This window comes from Sorex fumeus, unplaced genomic scaffold, assembly GCF_029834395.1.
Source record: "Sorex fumeus unplaced genomic scaffold, SorFum_2.1 ptg000063l, whole genome shotgun sequence".
Classification (NCBI taxonomy): domain Eukaryota; kingdom Metazoa; phylum Chordata; class Mammalia; order Eulipotyphla; family Soricidae; genus Sorex; species Sorex fumeus.
Genome location: NW_026606120.1, coordinates 10,587,503 through 10,606,431, shown reverse-complemented (window position 1 = coordinate 10,606,431; position 18,929 = coordinate 10,587,503). Strand labels below are relative to the sequence as shown.

General features: G+C 47.5%; 1 protein-coding gene across 2 annotated transcripts in view; it reads right to left on the bottom strand.

The window, feature by feature from the left end:
• The window catches only part of MAP2K5 (mitogen-activated protein kinase kinase 5), a 272,784-nt gene extending 254,077 nt beyond the window's left edge, over positions 1-18,707 (bottom strand). For both annotated transcript variants that reach the window (XM_056127637.1, XM_056127638.1), the window contains exons 1-2: positions 18,538-18,707; positions 9,343-9,391 (exon numbers count right to left, since the gene is read on the bottom strand). In XM_056127637.1, the coding sequence (XP_055983612.1) occupies positions 9,343-9,391; positions 18,538-18,672 (184 nt within the window). In that variant the 5' untranslated portion in view covers positions 18,673-18,707. The remainder of the gene's footprint in view (positions 1-9,342; positions 9,392-18,537) is intronic.
• Positions 18,708-18,929: the final 222 nt, after the last annotated feature.

Here is an 18,929-nt window from a genome sequence, read left to right as displayed (position 1 = left end):
TCAGAGCCCGTCAGAGTGCAGCCTCCCTCATGGTGGTGAAATCTAATGACCTGGATGATAAGGAGGAGGAGGAGGATGCTGAAACCAGAGGCCGTAGTTTTAAGGGTGAAATCTCCACATCCGGGAGTTTTAAATTAGCTCTAGGAGCCCTTCTCCAAATTTTTATTTCCCTGCCCTTTCCAATGCTTAGAGATGCTTGGGACACTGCAGGCTGGGAACCAGGGAAGCAAAAATCCTGGCCATCATGGAACTTAAGACTCAGACTAGGTGAGACCAAAGAGGCAAGTGGGCCAAGAGATATAGAGGAAAGAGGATTCCAAGCAGAGGAAATAATGAAAGCTGAGTAAGGCTTTGACAGAGCCGTTGGCATGCTTGGGCAGAGAGGCTGGAAGAACCAGAGGAAACAGAACTAGAGGAGAGAGGAAGGAAGCAACGGTGGGCAGAGCTGGGAGCCAGGGAGAGCCGGCGGGGCCTGGGGGAGCATTCTGAGGCCCTGGCTTATACTCCAGAACGAGATGGAAATCACCGGACACTGTTAAGCATTACAATCTTACTGAACTTCCAAAAGGATCATTTTGGGTGCTGTTCAGAAGTTGGGGGGTGGGGGTGGGAATGAAATGGAGCAGTAAGGAGAGAAGACAGTCCAACAGGGAGATGACGACGGGCTAACCTAAGCACTCCTTGCAATGCTGCTCCTATCTTAAAGATGGTCCTTTGGATTTGGGGGCGGATGAAATAGAAAAGGCTGATGCTTAGTACGTTGTTTGTTAATCATCGACATATTCCAGAAACCCACCCTGTGTCTACCAATTGCCTGATGCTATAATGGGGTTCCTCGGCACTTGCCAATGAACAGTCTTATCTACTGCCCTCAGAAAACAGTTGGCACGGTACCTGAGTAAATTATATAAATTTTCTGAGTGGGGAGAAAGGGGTAGGGCTGCATCTATCAATGCTGAGAGACTATTCCTGGCTCTGTGCTCAGGAGTGACCCCTGGCAGTGCTTGGAGGGCCATCTGTGTGTGGTACAGAGGATTCAAATTGGGGTTAGGGATATAAGTGCCTTATTCCCTGTCCGCTCTCTCCAGCCCCATAATTCAACTATGTAATCCTCATGCAAACTAGCAACTAACCACAAAACTGGAAAGCATTTGGAATTTTTCACATGGATGATATCTGAGCAAAAATTTCCATAGATTGAAGATTTCTTCAAAGCCCATCAGTTACCACAATTTACAATTAATATTTACACATTTTGTCATTTCTAAGACTTGGTGTAGATCCAGTGTAAATTACAACTTAACCACTTCTAAGCAAGCACTTCTCTTCTGCATATACTACAAGACAGTAGAGGCCAGGGATATAATACAGCAGGTAGGGTGACTGTCTTGTTTGCAGGTGACCCAGGTTCAATCCCCCGAATCACGTATGAGTCCCTAATTACTGTCAGGAGTAGTTCTTGAGTGTAAGGTAACATTAATTTGTCCTTTCTCCTTTGCCGCAGGGAGCTTAGGCTGACTGGGTTACACTCATCACAGTGCTCCTGAGGCACTCCCATTCCTCTGTGTTCATCTTTAACCTCTCCTCTGTGCTCTGCTTCCCCTATCTGTTAATCACTTATACCCCCCCCCCCAGATCAGTGATTTGTAATGTCAGTTTCTTCTAAGGACTCTGAATTTTGTTTTCGTACGTGAAATATTGCTTTTCTGTTTCCCTTATGTCCTTTGCATGGTTTACTTTAGAGCAAGGTCCTTTTTGTGTAGACATAGGAAGACAGTTAATGTGATACTTTTGTAATTTGAGAATTAATTTACTCCAAATAATATTTACTCCTGAGCATCTGTCATAGATTGACTTAATCTCAGTTGCCCTTAGTTCCTAGCACACTAAAAGCACCCGACAAGAGACTGGATGGACTCAGGGCAAGCTATAAACTACCGTGGCATGGAAACAGAACCAGCCAAGTACCATAAAACTTATTATAAGTTAAGAGCATAGTCGTGGGTGAATTCTGTCACGACCCAAAGAGAAGTGACTGGACAAGGACCCTGCTGGGGTTAGGAAGGACTAATCTGGCCTGAGAACTGTAGTCTGGGATCGATAGTGAGATGTCCTCAGGAGAGCCACCCTATAAGCTTAATATATCTCTGACTGTGTTCATACAAAATGACTAGAAAGATTATTCAGAAGTAAATCTAAGATGCTTACTTACGGACGAAGGAAAGGAGAAGTATGTCCTTAGATGAAATGCCGCCCTTGAGCGCATCTCCTAGCAGGAGATCTTTGTCTTAGAAGAGCTTCCCTGGAAGGAAAGGCTTTACAGATGCTGATCCTGCTATCTTACCTTGGTGCAGTTGCTACCCTCACCCCTAGAAGTTGGGCTCTAGACTAAGGCTGCGAGACTGGGTTCGAGGAGTCGAGCATGGGGGAAGGTAGAAGACGGGAATGAGGAGCAATGTGAGACTGGAATGGGCACGCAGTAAGATTGGAATAGGCGCGTGGGGATTGAATGATTGGAATGAACAGCGGAACGGAGACTGGAATAAACAGCGACTGATCACCAACCAGTCTGGTGGCCCTGTTCTCTCCTTCATGTGTCTGTTGGCGGTGGCTGCAGGCCAGAGTGGGGAAGCGCCTCGTGGCCACCGAAAGCATGAAAGCACATGGCGGGAGAGAGTCCACGTCACATAATATTGAACACACACCTGAGCACAGAGCCAGGAGAAACCCCTGAACACTGCAGGGTGCAGACCCAAAATTTTTTTTAAAAGGAAGGAAATAAAGGTGGGTGGGAGGGTGGGAGGGAGGGAGGGCGGGCAGGAGGGAGGGAAAGAATGAGGGAAGGAAAGAAGGAAGGGGGAGGGAAGGAAGGAAGGGAGGGAGGGAGGGAGGGAGGAAGGAAGGAAGGAAGGAAGGAAGGAAGGAAGGAAGGAAGGAAGGAAGGAAGGGGAAAAAGAAAACTTCATTTTTTCAAATATTTTATACTTTATATTTGGCCTAATTCCACTTCGAGAACAAGTTCCCACCCACTGAGGCTCTCGGCTTCCTGGACATGCAGGAAACTCTAACAGGCATCACTCACCAAACACTCAGAGCTTTTCTATACATTAAAAATTTACAAAATTATGTCCTCGCAACCTTGCTTCCAAGGGTCATATTCTGCCAAGTGTACAAAGAGAAAGGCAGGGAGCTACGGGAGGACTCAGCAGATGGCGTCCCTGGCACTGCAAGTACTGAGGCCATGAGTATGATACCCAGGGCCACCCCATACCCTGCAAGCAGTGCCAGCAACTGAACTCTCTGGGGCCACTGGCAGGACAGAACGTGCAGTCACTGAGGCCCAGCTGGGCGGGGGGGGGGGGGGATCCCCCAGGAACATGTGTCTGAGCTTCTGGGTGAGTACTGCAGTCAGAGCACCCCAGGTGAGCAAGCACACCTGTAAGCATGACACTCAAATGTTCACCCCAGCAGCACTATGAGCCCACAGCAAAGCACAGGTGGCCATCACTGCAGCAGCAGCAACATGGCCAGGGGAGCCTTTACTTAAAGGAAAAGGAGAGAGGATGGACGATTTTAACACTTTTGTCCCATGTGGGAACCCCAGGTTTGATTCTCAGCACCACATGGTCCCTACAAGCACCAAGTCGGGAGTACCTCCTGAGTATCATTGGCATGGTTCTAAAACCTAATCCTTTAACATTTTCAACCAAAAGAATCTTCCAGAAATTCATAAAACAACAGGGGGCGAAAGCAATAGTACTGTAGGTAAGGCGCTTGCCTTGCACTTGGCCAATCTGAATTCAACACCCAGTACTACATATAGTCCCGGAGCATCTCTGGAGTGATCCCTGAGCAGAGAGCCAAGAGTAAGCCCTGAGCACCACTGGGTGTGGTCCAAAATACAAAAAAGGAAAAAAAGAAAAATAAATCCATAGAACAACAGAAATGAAACAGAAAAGCGGCCGGAGATAGTGCAGGGTCTGAGGAGCTTGCCTTGCACATGACTGACCTGGTTCCCATCCCTATCACCACATTTAGTCCCCTTGAGTCCTGTCAGAAGTGATCCATAAGCACGGAGCCAAGAGTAAGCCCTGAGCACCACCGGGTGTGTCCTAAAAGCCAAAGGGGAAAAGTGACTGCACACATGATCATGGCTGAAGAAAGGTATAGAATGATTCAACCTCTCATCACTACAAACTACACCCAATAATTTCCTCCCCACACTCAAGCCGATGGCTTGAGAGGGGTGGAGACATATGAGGGCCACAGGCTCATGGGAAAAGCCCAAGTGCCCCACAAAAGGAAAGCACGGGGCAGGACATATAAGGACTCCATGTAGTGAGTACATGTAAGGACTCGTGTGGCAGACACACGTAAGGACTCTATGTGGCTAATACATGTAAGGACTCCCGTGGCAGATACATGTAAGATTCCACGTGGCTAATACATATAAGGAATCACGTGGCAGATACATGCAAGGAGACCATGTTGCAGACACATGTAAGGACTTCCCATGGCAGATGCATGTAAGGGCTTCACGTGGCTAGTACGTGTAAGGACTCCATGTGGCAGGAACATGCCAGTATGTGTCCACGGAAACTGAAAGTGTATCTTCCGAGTCATCGGGAAGGTTTATCATCCAGCACAGCGACCACCCATCACTTGACGGCAGCGAGCTGTTTACAGAGAAGCTCCAGGGAGAGGCCCAGGAACAGACGCCCAGGCACCTCATTAGTGGGCACAGCTGATTTCCATCACCTCATATGTTGGGGCGCTCATTAATCTGCTAATGAAACTGTGAGGCTCAGCGGGGGTCATCGGGCCTGTGTGAAAGTCACGCTCCTAGAGCATATGTAGGGCCCAGACATGCAAGCGCGCAAGATTGTCTGGGGTTATTCAATCACTGATGTGGAGTCAGTTCTCCCTCTGGTTGGAAATAAGGCTGGCTTCCCATCTGATACCTTCTTTCACCAAAAGAAGCTGGAGATGGTATGAGAATTCTAAACAGGTTTTAAAATTTGCCGTGAAAATGCACACACATAATTTTAACCAAAACATCCACACAAATACTGCAGAGACAGTACAAGAGGTAAGGCATTTGCCTTGCAAGCAGCTGACCCCACTTCAATCCCTGGCAACACGGAGTCTCAGAGTACCACGGGGAGTAGCCTCTAAGCACCACCAGGTGGGGCCCCAAGCCCACCCCCACAAATATCCTACTCTAACATCCTTGAGAAAGTACAAATTTATATGCCCACCTAATATGCATGCATGCTTAACTTATTAAAGTAGAACGAAAAGAATTTAACATCCTATTAATATGGACTTCCATCCAAAGCATTGTGCTAAGTCCAGAAGTCACAAAGAAAAACCTAAACCTAAACATGTAAAACCTATTAAATTCTTCCTTAAAAAAAAGAAAGAAAAAAAAGACTAAAAGAAGCTAGAAGGAAAGTAATAAACTAACACAAATATCTGTTACAGTGAAGACAAGAGGGTAATTTTCTTAATTAGAAAAAGAAATGGTAACAGAAAAGTGGTCAGAGGTGACAGTTGGCAGAAATTAAGCACAAATTACCAAAATACAAACTAAAAGATGCTCACTCATTTATAACAGAAGAAATACAAAGTAAAACAGTACTAACATTGACCAATAACTCTGAAAATCCAGAACGGGGAGGATAGAAAGGTAAGTGCATCCAGAAATACTGTTAGTGGGTGTACAAACTGGTCCTACATTTGAATGTACAATAGGGTCAAAATAATAACTTATGATAATAAGTCCATACTGCAAATTTTTCTCAATATTCAAAAACCTAGTACAGCTGAAAACTGGTCCAACACTAGGTTAGAGAACTTAAGCTACAATCATAACATGATGCAAAATGTAGGCATCTAAGCAAATGAAACTGATCTCCTGAAAAAAATTTAAAGCTCACCTATACCTTCTTAATCAAAGAAAAATCCAACTCGACACTACAAGGTACTTTCACTTGCATTTACTGCAAGGGAGAAAGGACTGCATAAGGCCAAAAGAGAAAGTGTTTTTAGGGTCATCAGTGCAAGAGGGAATTCAGCACAGACCGTGCCTGGCCTCCCCACCGTCAGCCCTAATGCCCTGGGAGAAAACAATTCCAGACACAGGAATCAAAGAGAACACAGTCACTGCGGACCGTCGCACACCCTCTGCCTTCTTGAACGTGGGAAGCCAAATGTGAAGATATCACCCCCCCATCAGCCCCCTGCAAAGCAAAGTACTGACTAGCCTGTAGATCATATGCATTAATTATCCTTTGAATACACACACTAACACTGCATTTTCTTCGATGAGGGTATTCCTACCAGACACAAGTAGGATGGGAGCAAGAATGAAATAAAACAGGAAACCTGTCACCAAGCCCTTTAAATTCTAGTGAGGACAGAAACAGGCACATGGCCAGCTGGGTGGCACTGGCCTCTGTGTTTTCCTACGAAAGGGAGACAAAAAGATGCTGACCGCATCCAAGCAATCCAAACACACTGCATGCTTCTGACACACACTCTATAATTACCCAGAATTACATGGGGCTGTGGGGCACTCCCGTGACAGAGCACATGCCTGGCCTGTGCAAGGCTTCGAGTCCATTCTTGGCACGGCATGCCAACGCACCCACCTCCTCTCCGTAGCACTGCCCTCCTCAGCCCTGGTGGCCCCGACACTACCAAGTGAGGTTCCATTGGCCTGGTTACCACCAGACTGGAGTCTGGCCATGCTCTGCCAGGAATGTCCCCTTTTTTTAAAGAGAGCATGTTACAGGGGCTAAAGATGTGAGTTGGTTGCACAGCATATGCCGGGGTTAATTCCCAGCAGGAAATTAAAAAAAAAAAAAAAACTAAAAGTGCCATCACTTCCGTGCCAATCTCTTTGGCCATCCTTTCTGATCTCTGAGGTTCAACTTTTTCATAGATTTTAATTTCCTATCTCACTGAACTGGATACGTTAGCAATGATCCAGGCAGATCATCCAGTAAACTGGCACAGGACAAGCACTCAAAAATTATTATTGGGAACCAGAACCCTGCCAGAGGGATATGGGTGAATCGAGCTGCTTTGGGGAACCCCCAAAAAAGTCAAAAGTCGGCAACATACTGTTTCTTCTCCATCACACTAAGAACAATCAAAATTCGTGACTTCAAGAAGGATTTGTGTAGTGGAGGATTCAATGTGCGTGCCTATGCATGTGTGTGCATGTATGTGAGCATGTGTGTGTATTATACATGTGCGTATTCTAGAGTCTACTCCAAAACTCTCATACTGCCCCTAGCCAGCTGTGGGACTCTGGGCAAGTTGCTCAGAAATGCCCCTCCCAACTCCACCTGCACCAAAAGTCCTTCAGAGGACGTCGTGGGGGTCTTGAGAAGGTTGAGCTCAGTGAGCTAACCCAGGGAGTACACTTAGCATGGCAGCTGGCTGCAGGAAGGGCTCCAAGTGCTGACTACCACGATGTCCACGAAATCCTTGGCAGCCCCCGGGAGTTACCCCGGGAGGTCTGAATGCAGTTTCAACACTGAAATGTCCTACGGCTACAGGCTCTGCTTCCTCTTCACTAATGTATTGTGCCCAGTGTGGTTAGTGAATACTCATTATTTTAAGAGTCCCACTTACAGCAGCTCTTAAGAATGTGCAATGATGGTAGAAAACTGTTCAGACAACAATGAGCATCTGGGGGAAAGAAGGTGCGTTCACGGACCTCTTCCCCTTGCCAGCCCATCTGCCTGCCGTCCAGAGGAGACCGCTGCCATGCTCACCGCACTCTTGGGGTTCCCATCTCTCCATACATCAAGTGGGAGGGAGGGATTTGCACTTCACAAACAGGGCTCAGACCAGACCTACGAGTTCACTCAGCAATGTATCGCAGGCGTTCCCCTATCAACGGAAGGTCTGACCACTCTTGCCTTCAGTCACCACTTAACGCTACAGAGAATGGATAATCTATTAAGCCATTATTGTAGACATGCAGTTTGCCAGGAAATGATTTTGCTATTTTAACCAATTCTACACAAACAGTTTGCATGAGTGGTATATGACACACGCCATTTCTGTGGGACAGCCTTCTAAAAGCAGAAGGGCCAATCCCAAGGCTGTATATACTCTGGTGCATAGAGCTAAAGGGGCCTTCAATCAGACGGTCAATCAAAGAGAGGACACAGCCCTCTCTCCCACTGGCCATCATTTAAAACAACAACAACAACAGCAAAGAACAGGGTCCAGATCAACAGTATAGCAAGGAGGGCATTTGCCTTGCACACATCAAACCCAGGTTCAATCCCTGGCATCCCATGTGGTCCCCTGAGCCCTGTCAGAAGGGATCCCTGAGCATAAAGCCAGAGCACTGCCTGGTGTAATCAAAAAACAAAAACAAACCAAAAAAACAAGAACAAAGCATGCACTGTTGGTGCCGGAGCAATAGCACAGTGAGTAGGGCACTTGCCTTGCATGTGGCTAAATCAGGTTCAATTCCTGGCACCCCATATGGTCCCCTGGCACTGCCAGGAGTAATTCCTGAGAGCAGAGCCATCAACAGACCCTGAGCATCACTGGGCGCAGCCCAAAAATCAAAATCAAAACAACAACAACAACAACAACAACAACAAAAAGAGCACACTGTCATCAGGAAGAACCACACAATTTTCCAAGTTGAACATGGCTTTGAGTCAAAAACAAGATGGAACTACAGTCTGGAGCCCGTACTGTACTCTCCATGGGTCCAGCGTGTCTGTGTTCCTGACAATCCTCACATCACCCTGATTCGGGTGCTGGCCTCCCCCGAAATCACCTCCAGACCAGCTTCAGGGTACACTGTGCACCCCAAGTCCCCTGGTTCAGGGGAGGCAGAAGCTGGGCTGAAGATTCAAAGCAGGATTGTCATCATTTACTGCCATGCCAAGTGCCACCAAACAGCCGTTCCCGGCAATGTTCACTGAACTGCTTTCCTCTGTTGTTGGTTTAAGGCAGCAACCAGCTCAGGCCTCTTAATCAATAATCATTGGCCCACAGGTAGTTTACACGTTTCATTTTGCCCTGCGATATTATTACAGCAAGGAGCAAGAGCAGATAAAGGTCACGTTGGTAATTAAAGCTATATTATAGAAATAATGCACACCCAAGATATGATTAAATAAGAAAATATTACTCAGTTTAGTATCATCATTAAACTTGCATTAATTTATAAATATTTAAATGTACCATATGATGGTCATAAATAATATGTTTTTGTCAGTTTCTAAAATAATGCAACCCATAAACCCTTGAAAAATTACTGCAGAGAGAAATAGTCCAAGAAAGTATTCAAGCCAGACTCACATTCAAACGCTGTGGTCGTTGCTTCAGGCAGAACCTGGCCTATAACATCCTAAACGGAGAGAGAATAAAGAAACGCAATTAGCCATCTTCTTTATTGCTAACATGTGGCAAATCCTGGAGGAAATAGGAGAACCTGGAAAATATTTCTGAAGTGTTGGCATAAACCATAAACACAGTGGCTCAAAATCACACTTTGCCCAGCAATGTATCCCAGGGTTGAAATCCCTATTAAAGGAGAGGGAAAAGCTTCCGACGGCCCACTCCTCTCGGCTGCCAATTAATAATGTAACCTTTGGCTTTTCGGGGGGGGGGGGGAATAACTCTGGGGGAAGACACAGATGCCCTAGGTAGGAGGCTTCACTCCCCAGTGCTCAACCCAAATGCCCACCCCAAATTATTATATTTTTTGTTTCAAATACAATATCATATATTTAGGGAGGGAGGGAGGAAGGAAGGAAGGAAGGAAGGAAGGAAGGAAGGAAGGAAGGAAGGAAGGAAGGAAGGAAAACTGAGAGGCCACAGAATGTATTAAGATATAAAAAGTAAGAAACTGGGGAGTCAGGTGGCCTGGGTAAGTAAGCATCTCGACTCTGCATTTCTCGGCTGTGGAAACAAATTATTTAACCTAAAGCCTCAACTGGATTATCCTCCAATATAAACCAGTGATACTTAAAGTGGTAAAGTGAAAATTAATTGATAGCACAGGCACAAGCGAATCGAGCACACTGGAACAGTCAAATGCAGTTCCTGATAATGTAACTAGCCTGACCCTGCACTTTTTTGTGGGGGTATGGGGTCACACCCAGCTGTGCTGAGGGCTGACGCCTAGCTCTGTGATCAGAGATCACCCTTAGCTGGGCTCACAGGGGGACCATATAGGGTGGCCGGGATTGAATCCAGGACAGCCGCGTGCAAAACAAGCGCTTTATCTGCTGTACAATCTCTCCAGCCTTTACCCTGCATTCGTTTTGTTTTGTTTTGGGGCCACACCTGGGAATGCTCAGGGGTTACTCCTGGCTCCACACTCATGAATATTCCTGGCGGTGCTTGGGAGACTCTATGGAGTGCTGGGGATAAAACCCATGTCTGCCGTGTGCGAGCCAGCCCGCTATCACTCTGGCTCGAGGATACTGTGTGTGACATATTCTTTTACAAATCTTTATTTAGGCTGGAGCATACTACAGCGGGTAGGTTCAATTCCTCCGCCCCTCTCGGAGAGCCCGGCAAGCTACCGAGAGTATGTCGCCCGCACGGCAAAGCCTGGCAAGCTACCCGTGATGTATTCAATATGCCAAAAACAATAACAACAAGTCTCACAATTTGTTGTGAGACATTACTGATGCCCGCTCGAGCAAACTGATGAACAATGGGAGGACAGTGCTACAGTGCAACATTTAGGCATGATGACTCACAAAGCCGATGGCAATCTTTCTGCAACAAACGAGTCTTCTTTTTTGTTTGTTTGGGGGCCACACCTGGCAGGTGCTCAGAGATCATTCTTGGTGGGGGGGGGGGGGGATCGGGGGAGGAGACTGCAAACAATTCTTATCAACCTTTACTCTTAAGCACTGAAAAGCTTTCAATCGGCAAAAATTTCTTAAGTGTATGATCTGATATCCATGTTTAAGTGACCTAATAAAGTTGAAAACCCTTGAAAATGAGTCTCAAGAAAGCTTAAAGAGGAACAGGGTATTGCTCTTATATCCAGTCCAACCCAAAGGTCCCAAAAACCTCAGGCTCTGGGGGAGCTCGATGCACCCCGACTCTCCCCTCCTGGGCTGGGTCAGAACTTCCAGAACCCTGGATTGTAGACTAGCATGCAAGACATAGTCCCAGCTGCCCGTGCTTTGCAATGGCACTCTGCACAACAGTTTTGTCACCATGCTCTGCTTTTGGTTTCTTTTCTTTCTCTCCCCTCCCCACTCCCTAAAAAATCAGTAAGGGGTGCTGAGAGATACACCGCTTGTCAATACACCGCTTGTCTTACATGCAGCCAAGCCAGGATTGATCCCTGGCACCCAATATAGTTCCCTAAGCCCACCAGGAGTGATTCCTGAGTACCGAGCCAGGTGCCAACCCTGAGCACTGTGGGCTGTGACTCTTCCATCTCTGTGTCTGAAACTGATCGATGAAAACTACTTCCTGGGTTAGTGCCAAAGCAAGTTATGTTTTCCTTCTGACTTTAATCTTGGCAAACTTTTTGAGGAAGTATTTGTAAGAGATCTCAGTGTTTTTTTAAAAAAAAAAATCCACCCTTTCTACAGAGTTGTAAGTAGGAAGTATTTGTGGACAGGGCAAATGGAAACTGTCAAGCAAGTATACAATAAGGAAAAGTGAATGGAGGACATCTGCCAACGGTTTCTGCCACCTTGTTTCTGCCACTAGCTATGGAATGCAGTAAGCTAGATAGAGTAAGAAAGGAGGGACCAGGGTGATAGTACAGCAAGGAAGGCTGTATGTGGCTGACCCAAGTTCGATCCCTGGCAACCATGATGATCCCCTAGGCACTACCAGGAGTAATTTTTGAGTGCAGAGCCAGGAGAAACCCCTGAGCAGCACTTGATGTGCGCCCCCACCAGAAAAGAAAAAGGAGCATGAAATTACTCTTAAATAATGGCATCCTATAGCTCAGTTTCCTTCTGTGCAAAAATGAGAATGGAATTATACCTACCTCATACAGCTAAATCAATTAATATCTGTAAAGAGATGATCTAGCACATCATAAGCACCATTACTGGTGTCTGCTAGACAGAACAATTCGCTAATAACTGTTAGTGAGTTGCAAAGCTGACCCCATCTTGGAACCCGACATTTTAAAACATTCATCAGAGGACAGTGCTACTTCAGCCTTTCCTAGTATCTCCTGAGGACCTTCCCCATCCCCTTTTTTGTACTGTATATTACAGTATTTTAGTTTAGGTAACAAGATTATAATATTGGAAATATTTACAGTTGTTTCATTTTTTTAATTTTTTTTGGGGGGGGCACACCCAGCAGATTAGTAAACTCATTTAGGTGCCTTCCCACTTTTGAGGAACAAACCCCATCGAACAGCAAACTCCTGGGCTGGAGCGATAGCACAGCGGGTAGGGCGTCTGCCTTGCACGCAGCCAACATGGCCAACACAGGTTCGATTCCCAGCACCCCATATGGTCCCCTGAGCACCGCCAGGAGCAATTCTTGAGCATGAGCCAGGAGTAACCCCTGAGCATCGCCGGGTGTGACTCAAAAAGCAAAAAAAAAAAAAAAAAAAAAGCAAACTACTAAAAAAACCAGCCCTGTTGGTTTCTCGGTCCTCGAATAAACAAGGAACCGCTTGAGCTAATATGGGGGACAGGAGAAAGGAAAAGAAGCAAATTAGCTTAGAGAATTATGAGAATAATGTACACACAGCTGACATCATGCTTTGCTGAAGCAAACAAAGAGAGACTATCCTAATGGCAAGGGGAGGGAAGAGGCCATCTGACACTACCTACTGCCCATTCTAAGCAGGGCCCACTTGCTGACTTTGTTTAGTTTTCTAGCTATGCTTTGTATCACTTATATCATTTGTCATCCCACTGCTCAGCAATTTGCTCAAGTGGGCACCAGGAACTCTCCATTCATCTCTGTCACGTGCCAGAGTAGCCATTCAGCTATGTTTTACATAACTTATTTCAAAAAGACTCTCCCTCTTTAAGAGGGTTTTTGTTTGTTTGTTTGGTTGATTTTTTTACTTATGTTAGGCCACACCCATCTATGTTCAAGGCTGGCTCTGAACTCAGGGATCACTCCTGTTGGGACTTGGGGCGGGGGGCATGTAAGATGCCAGGGATCAAACCAGTAGCTCAAAGCAAGAGTCTATATCTCTCTGGCCCTCAGAGTGATCCTCAACATCCTCTTAACTAAAGAAAACAACTTTTCTATCTTGCTGCCATTTATTTTTCAATCCTTTTCTTCCCCTTCCATTCAATAAATCAACCAAATAACTGATGACCCCAAAAATGTAACTGAGCATCTACAACATACCGAGCACATCAACCTCACAAAGCTATAAGCTCTGGAAAAATAGGATTTAGGAAGATTCAAATGTAGTCACAGAGATCAAGGCAAACCTAAGAGACTCACAATACAGATCACTCACAGTATGGTAACAGCCACACAAAAGACATAAATAGCGAGTAGCAGTTGCTTACTCATAAGGCAAATCAAAACAAAACAAAACCAAGAGGGTGAGTATGGGGGGGGGGGGGTGGGGAATCACAGCATCTGAACAGGATCTTAGGAGACGGAAATCAAAAAGTGAGAGGAAAGGGAGCACTTTTTCTCCAGCCACTAACTGAGACTTCCTGCACAATTTTCCCCAAGCTGGGGGCTACTGAAAGAAGAAAGCTGAAAAGCAGATCAAAATGCCTCTGCCATGAGTGTTATTCCTCAGCTGGGTACAAAAGACCAGCTCTTGAAACATACTTGAAGCAGCAATGGGCTCTTTCAGCTACTGATTCCAAATCCCAACCTCCTGGTCACAGCAGACCCATACAACCAAAGCAAGACGGCTCCTGCGTCTGGGTCCACCAACACCTGGCCATATGCTTTAGCACTTAAGCATTTGCTCCATCTAAGGTTCATGCCTCCTCATTTGGAAAAGTAGCGTGAGGAAAGGAGAGACGTGGAGACAACATGCCCTGTTGTCTCATCCCTTCAGTGGTAAACCAGAACCCAGGGAACCCATGGGTGCTATGCCTCTGCTGTTCCTCGTACTTCCTCGGATCCTAGAATCTTGTAGACTTTCTAGTCACATCTGGCTTTATTTGTGAAGGTTCAGGGCCAAAGCGGTAACACAATGGGTAGGCTGTGATCTGGGATCGATTCCCGGCATCCCATGTGGGCCCTGAGCATCGCCAGGAGTGAGTCCTGCATGCAGAGCCAGGACTCTGCATGACTGAGCACTGCTGGGTGTGGCCTATCCCCAAAATAAACCAATCAATAAATAAAGAAGAAGGTTCGAAGGCAGAGATGCTGGTTGATGCTGTTCTCTTGGGAATTTTGCCAATTTCTTGCTGAAGAGATTAGAATCAGGATAAAAGATTGCAGGGGCTGCCAAGATCTGGTCTTGCTGTCTGCAGAACTTGCTAGAATAGGACCTGAAGCCCACACAGCATTCATTACCACCACCCCTTTGATGGATTAAGCATGCATGAGTGAGGATCCACAGCACTCTTGAGTTCTAGAGGGTGAACAGCTGATGCAAAGTTTACTTTTAGGCCAATCTGCCTTGAGTCAGGCATCACTTAAGTTGCTTGAGAAATCCAAGACTCAGGCCCTCTCCCTTAAACTGTACCAATGATACTTAGGAACAATCAGACCGTTCTATGTACCTTACTTCTGTCAGTTCTGTAGCCCGGGTTTCCTTTACAGATGAGGGTACTGAGACACTTGCCCAGTGAGTCTGACAGGGCTTACCACCGAAAGAGAGACAAACTGACTCCCAACTTTGGATGTTTAAGCTCTGCCTTTTTGCTCAACCTGTTGCCTCAAAGAACTTTATGTCTTACTCATCAGAGACACAACCGCACTCAACCTTCACAAGTCTTTGAAGCTAGTAACATTTTCCCTATTTTTGGAAGAAAACAGAGGCTCAGGAAAATAGAGGGGCTTGCCCAGTAAGTGGGCTAGCGGACACATTTCTTTTTGTTGTGGTGGTTATTACGGGGTCACACCGAGAGACCACACAGTGCTTGGAGACCACACAAGCGCCAAGGACTGATCTATGTGAGGTCGAGATCTACCACTGAAACATATCCCAGCCCCTCAACTTCTTGCTTCAAACATGCTAGGCGTCAACAACAGCTTAGTAAACCCTCAGACAAGGACTTAATGACCCCCTGGTGAGATATAACAACTTTCACAAATTTTCTTTCACGGAAGGATTTTTTGATAATTCCATTAGCCATTTTATTGTAACGAGCAATACAAAACAAATTATTTTGTGCCTGCTAAGAGGGCAGACTTGAGGGGTGGTTGGGAAAATGGGAATAATGCTGGAGGGAAGATCACATTGGTGGTGGGACTGGGGTTGGAATATCAAATGTCTGTAACAAATACATCATGAAGAACTGTGTAGACCATAGTGTTTAAATCAAGGGGGGAGAACCCTGCCCAGCGGTCCCTAACCTGGTCACTGAGGGATTCTTTCTTTGTGCTCTCTCATTAATAACAGTGTAGGATCCTAGGAACTACGAGGAACAGCAAAGGCATAGCACCCATGGGCTCTGGTTTACCACTGAGGGAATGAGAGAACAGGACATGATGATCAAGCTTGGGTACCTTGGAGAACAAAGTGATGGGGAGACAGCAGGAGGATGGGAACCAAGGCTGTATCCATGAAAACACAGTGAAGCTGGGTTTGGAGGATATGGGAGGTGGGCCCCTGAATTCAGCCCTGCTGTCTCCCTGGGCACAGGATGTGAGCAAGGGGTCTGAGGCTGGATGGAGCCAGAGCAGACAGGCACAGGCCAATTCAGAGTGGCCGAGATCATGTAAAGGAGTCTCGGCCTTAGGAAACATCTATGGGTAGGAATGGAGAGAATTCCACATGCAAGAGAATGATGGCATTTAGGGGACAAGCCTGGAGGCTGCTGGTTCACTCAAGTGGCTGCACTACTGGCCCCAACACCAGACACCAAGGACATCTGTGACATCTGTAATGCTTTAGCTCAGTGGCTGTCAACCACCAGGGCCCAGACAGGTGTAGTCCACAGAAACTTTCTGCCAATCTGTAAAGAAGTACCGTTTTAGCCCGTAGCACACTGGATCACGGAATGGTAGCATCATAAATACTGGTGTATAAATATTCTTATTTTAATGGCTTTTGCTCCTTCCAAGAGGATCATGAAATATTTTTATTTCTCCAATCTGCAGGTATAAAAAGTTCCAAAAACACAACTCTAAGTGGTCAGTTAAGTCTTGAAGTTAAAATGAAGGTACTGGAACCAAATTTTGACAGTCACCCTTGATGATAAAAAAATCCGCCCATGGGGCCAGGGAGGTGGTTCCAGGGGCTAGACACATGCTTTGCCTGCACAAGGCCCAGGTCTGACCGAGTATAGCACTAGGAAGCCAGGAAAAGCCCCAAACCAAAACAAACAATTCTATCACAGAGGGCTGGAGAGGTAGTACTGTGGGCAGCAAACTTGCCTTGCACACAGTCAACCAGAGTTGGATCCCTGACACCACATTAGTTCCCGGAGGTCTGCCAGGAAGGATCCCTAAGCACCACCAGGTGTGGCGCAAAAACAAAACAAAGGAACAAAAATAATCCTACTACAGGTCTTCTCCTCCCACCCCTGCCCATCTTAGAATTTCCACTGCCCATCTGGAACTTTCAACATTCATCGTGGCCTAAGTTCTGTCCTTATACCTGTTATTCAGTATATGAAATGAGCACAACACTCTCTAATGTAAATGTATAATAGGTGAAAAGACACATGTGGAAAAAAATCTCTGCAAAGTAAAGAAATCTGAGGTCTGAGTCCCCTCCTCCCCAACCCCTCCCCCACCCCCCTCCAGCCCACCTTGCCACCCTCTCCCCTGCGCCCCTCCCACCCCAATGGAAAAGCCAATTTCCTTCACCACTGCTCTGTCAGGAAGGAGGCAGATGGAGGGGAGCAAGGGGAGGAGAGGGAGGCAGCCCATCTCCAATGCACCCCCGTGCTCCTCGACTCCTCCATTCCAAGGTGGCATACGCAATCCCTTTCAGGGGCCCACTGCCCCTAAGAGGCACTCCCCTCCTTTCACCACTGACCCCAGGCTGTGCATGTACAACACTGTGAGTCAGGAGATGGAGATGGATGAGTGCTGTTTGGGTTTTGCCTTTCTGAGTGGTCCATGAAGTAGTATCTCAAAGCCAGTGATATTTTAGGTGCTCTAAGAAAATTCCCTTCCACATGGGTCCGAAGGGCAAGGAACGCACTAAAAAGACAGCACAGAGATATGGGATCTGGCCAGGGCTGGTCCAGGAAACACCAGGGTGGGGGGTGGAGGCAGAGCATATGAGACCAAGTGTATGTGAGTGTGGGAGGTGTGAGTGTGGTGGAGGGACTGTCTGTGTCCCCAGCTCAGTCCAGGCTGTGTGTGTGTGTGTGTGTGTGTGTGTGTGTGAGTTGTCCAGACTGTGTCTGTGTATGTATGTATGTATATGTATATGTATGTATTTATGTCTGTGTTTGTGTGCGGTGTGGTACCTTCCGCGCTGTGTCTGTGTATATATGTGTGTGGTCCAGGTGTGTCTATGTATGTCCACCTGTGTCCCCATTCAATCCAGTCCAGGCTGTATGTGTGTGTATGTGTATCCCTGGCCTAGTCCAGGCTGTGTGTGTGTGTGTGTATCTGTGTCCCTTCCAGGCTATGTCTGTGTGCGTGTATATGTGTGGTCCAGGCTGTGTCTGTGTGTGTCTGTGTGTGTCCTGGCCCAGTCCAGGCTGTTTGTTTGTGTGTGTGTGTGTGTGTGTGTTCCTTCCAGGCTATGTCTGTGTGTATATATGTGTGGTCCAGGCTGTTTCTGTGTGTGTGTCTGTGTGTGTCTCCCGGTCCCAGTCAAGGCTGTGTTTGTGTGTCTGTCTGTGTCCCTGTCCCAGTCGAGGCTATGTATCTGTGTGTATGTATGTGTGTTTGTGTATGTGTGTGTCCCTTCCAGGCTGTGTCCCTGGCCCAGACCAGGCTATGTGTGTTTTCTGTGTTGTGTGTATCCCTGTGTGTGTATGTGTCTCCCCACCCCAGTGTAGGCTGTGTGTATGTGTGTCTGTGTCCAGGCCCAATCCAGGCTGTGTGTTTATCTGTGTGTTTCAAGCTGTGTTTGCATGTCTGTCTGTCTGTGTCCCCCTCACAGTCCAGGTTATATCTCTGTGTGTGTGTGTCTGTGTGTGTGTGTGTGTGTGTCCGCTCTCCGTGGGGCACACTCCTTGCCAGCGGGGGTTCAGTCCGCTTCATGCGCATCCCGGGGGCCCTGCACGCTCTCGCCAGCTCTCAGCCCCACAATTCATCAGTGCCCGCGGTCACAGCGGTCCAGCAAGTCCCGCAGGAGGCCGGCGGCGGCCACACTGCAGCTCAGGCCACCCAGGGAAGCCTCTGGGGTCAATCAAGGAGCCGCCTCCCCCTCCAATCGCTGCGTCCCTCACCCGCCCGGGCTGGGCTCCAGGCACGGACGCTCCCACTCACCAGCACGTCCCTGAAGAGTAACTGCGGCCCCGAGTGCACGGTCCAGTCCACCGCGCCACTATTGGGAATCTTGATGCGAATCACCAGCACCTGGTTCTCCATGGCACGCAAGGGGCCCAGGGCCAGCCACAGCATTCCAGGGGCCGGGGGCTCACATGCTGAGGAGTGGGCCGCTCGGAACCAGGGTGGTCGGCACCGAGCGCGCGCTGCCCAGGGCAGGGGAGCGGGCCCGGGGGGCACGGGCGGGGTCGGCGGGGGGCTGGAGCTGGCAAAGCGGGGCGGGGGGAGGGAGGCGTGCGGACACGGCGGGGAGACCACAGTGGCAGGTGCCGTCCACCCCGGGGGACTCCGGGAGGAGGTGGACTGCAGAGGGGCTCGGTGCCGGACTGACG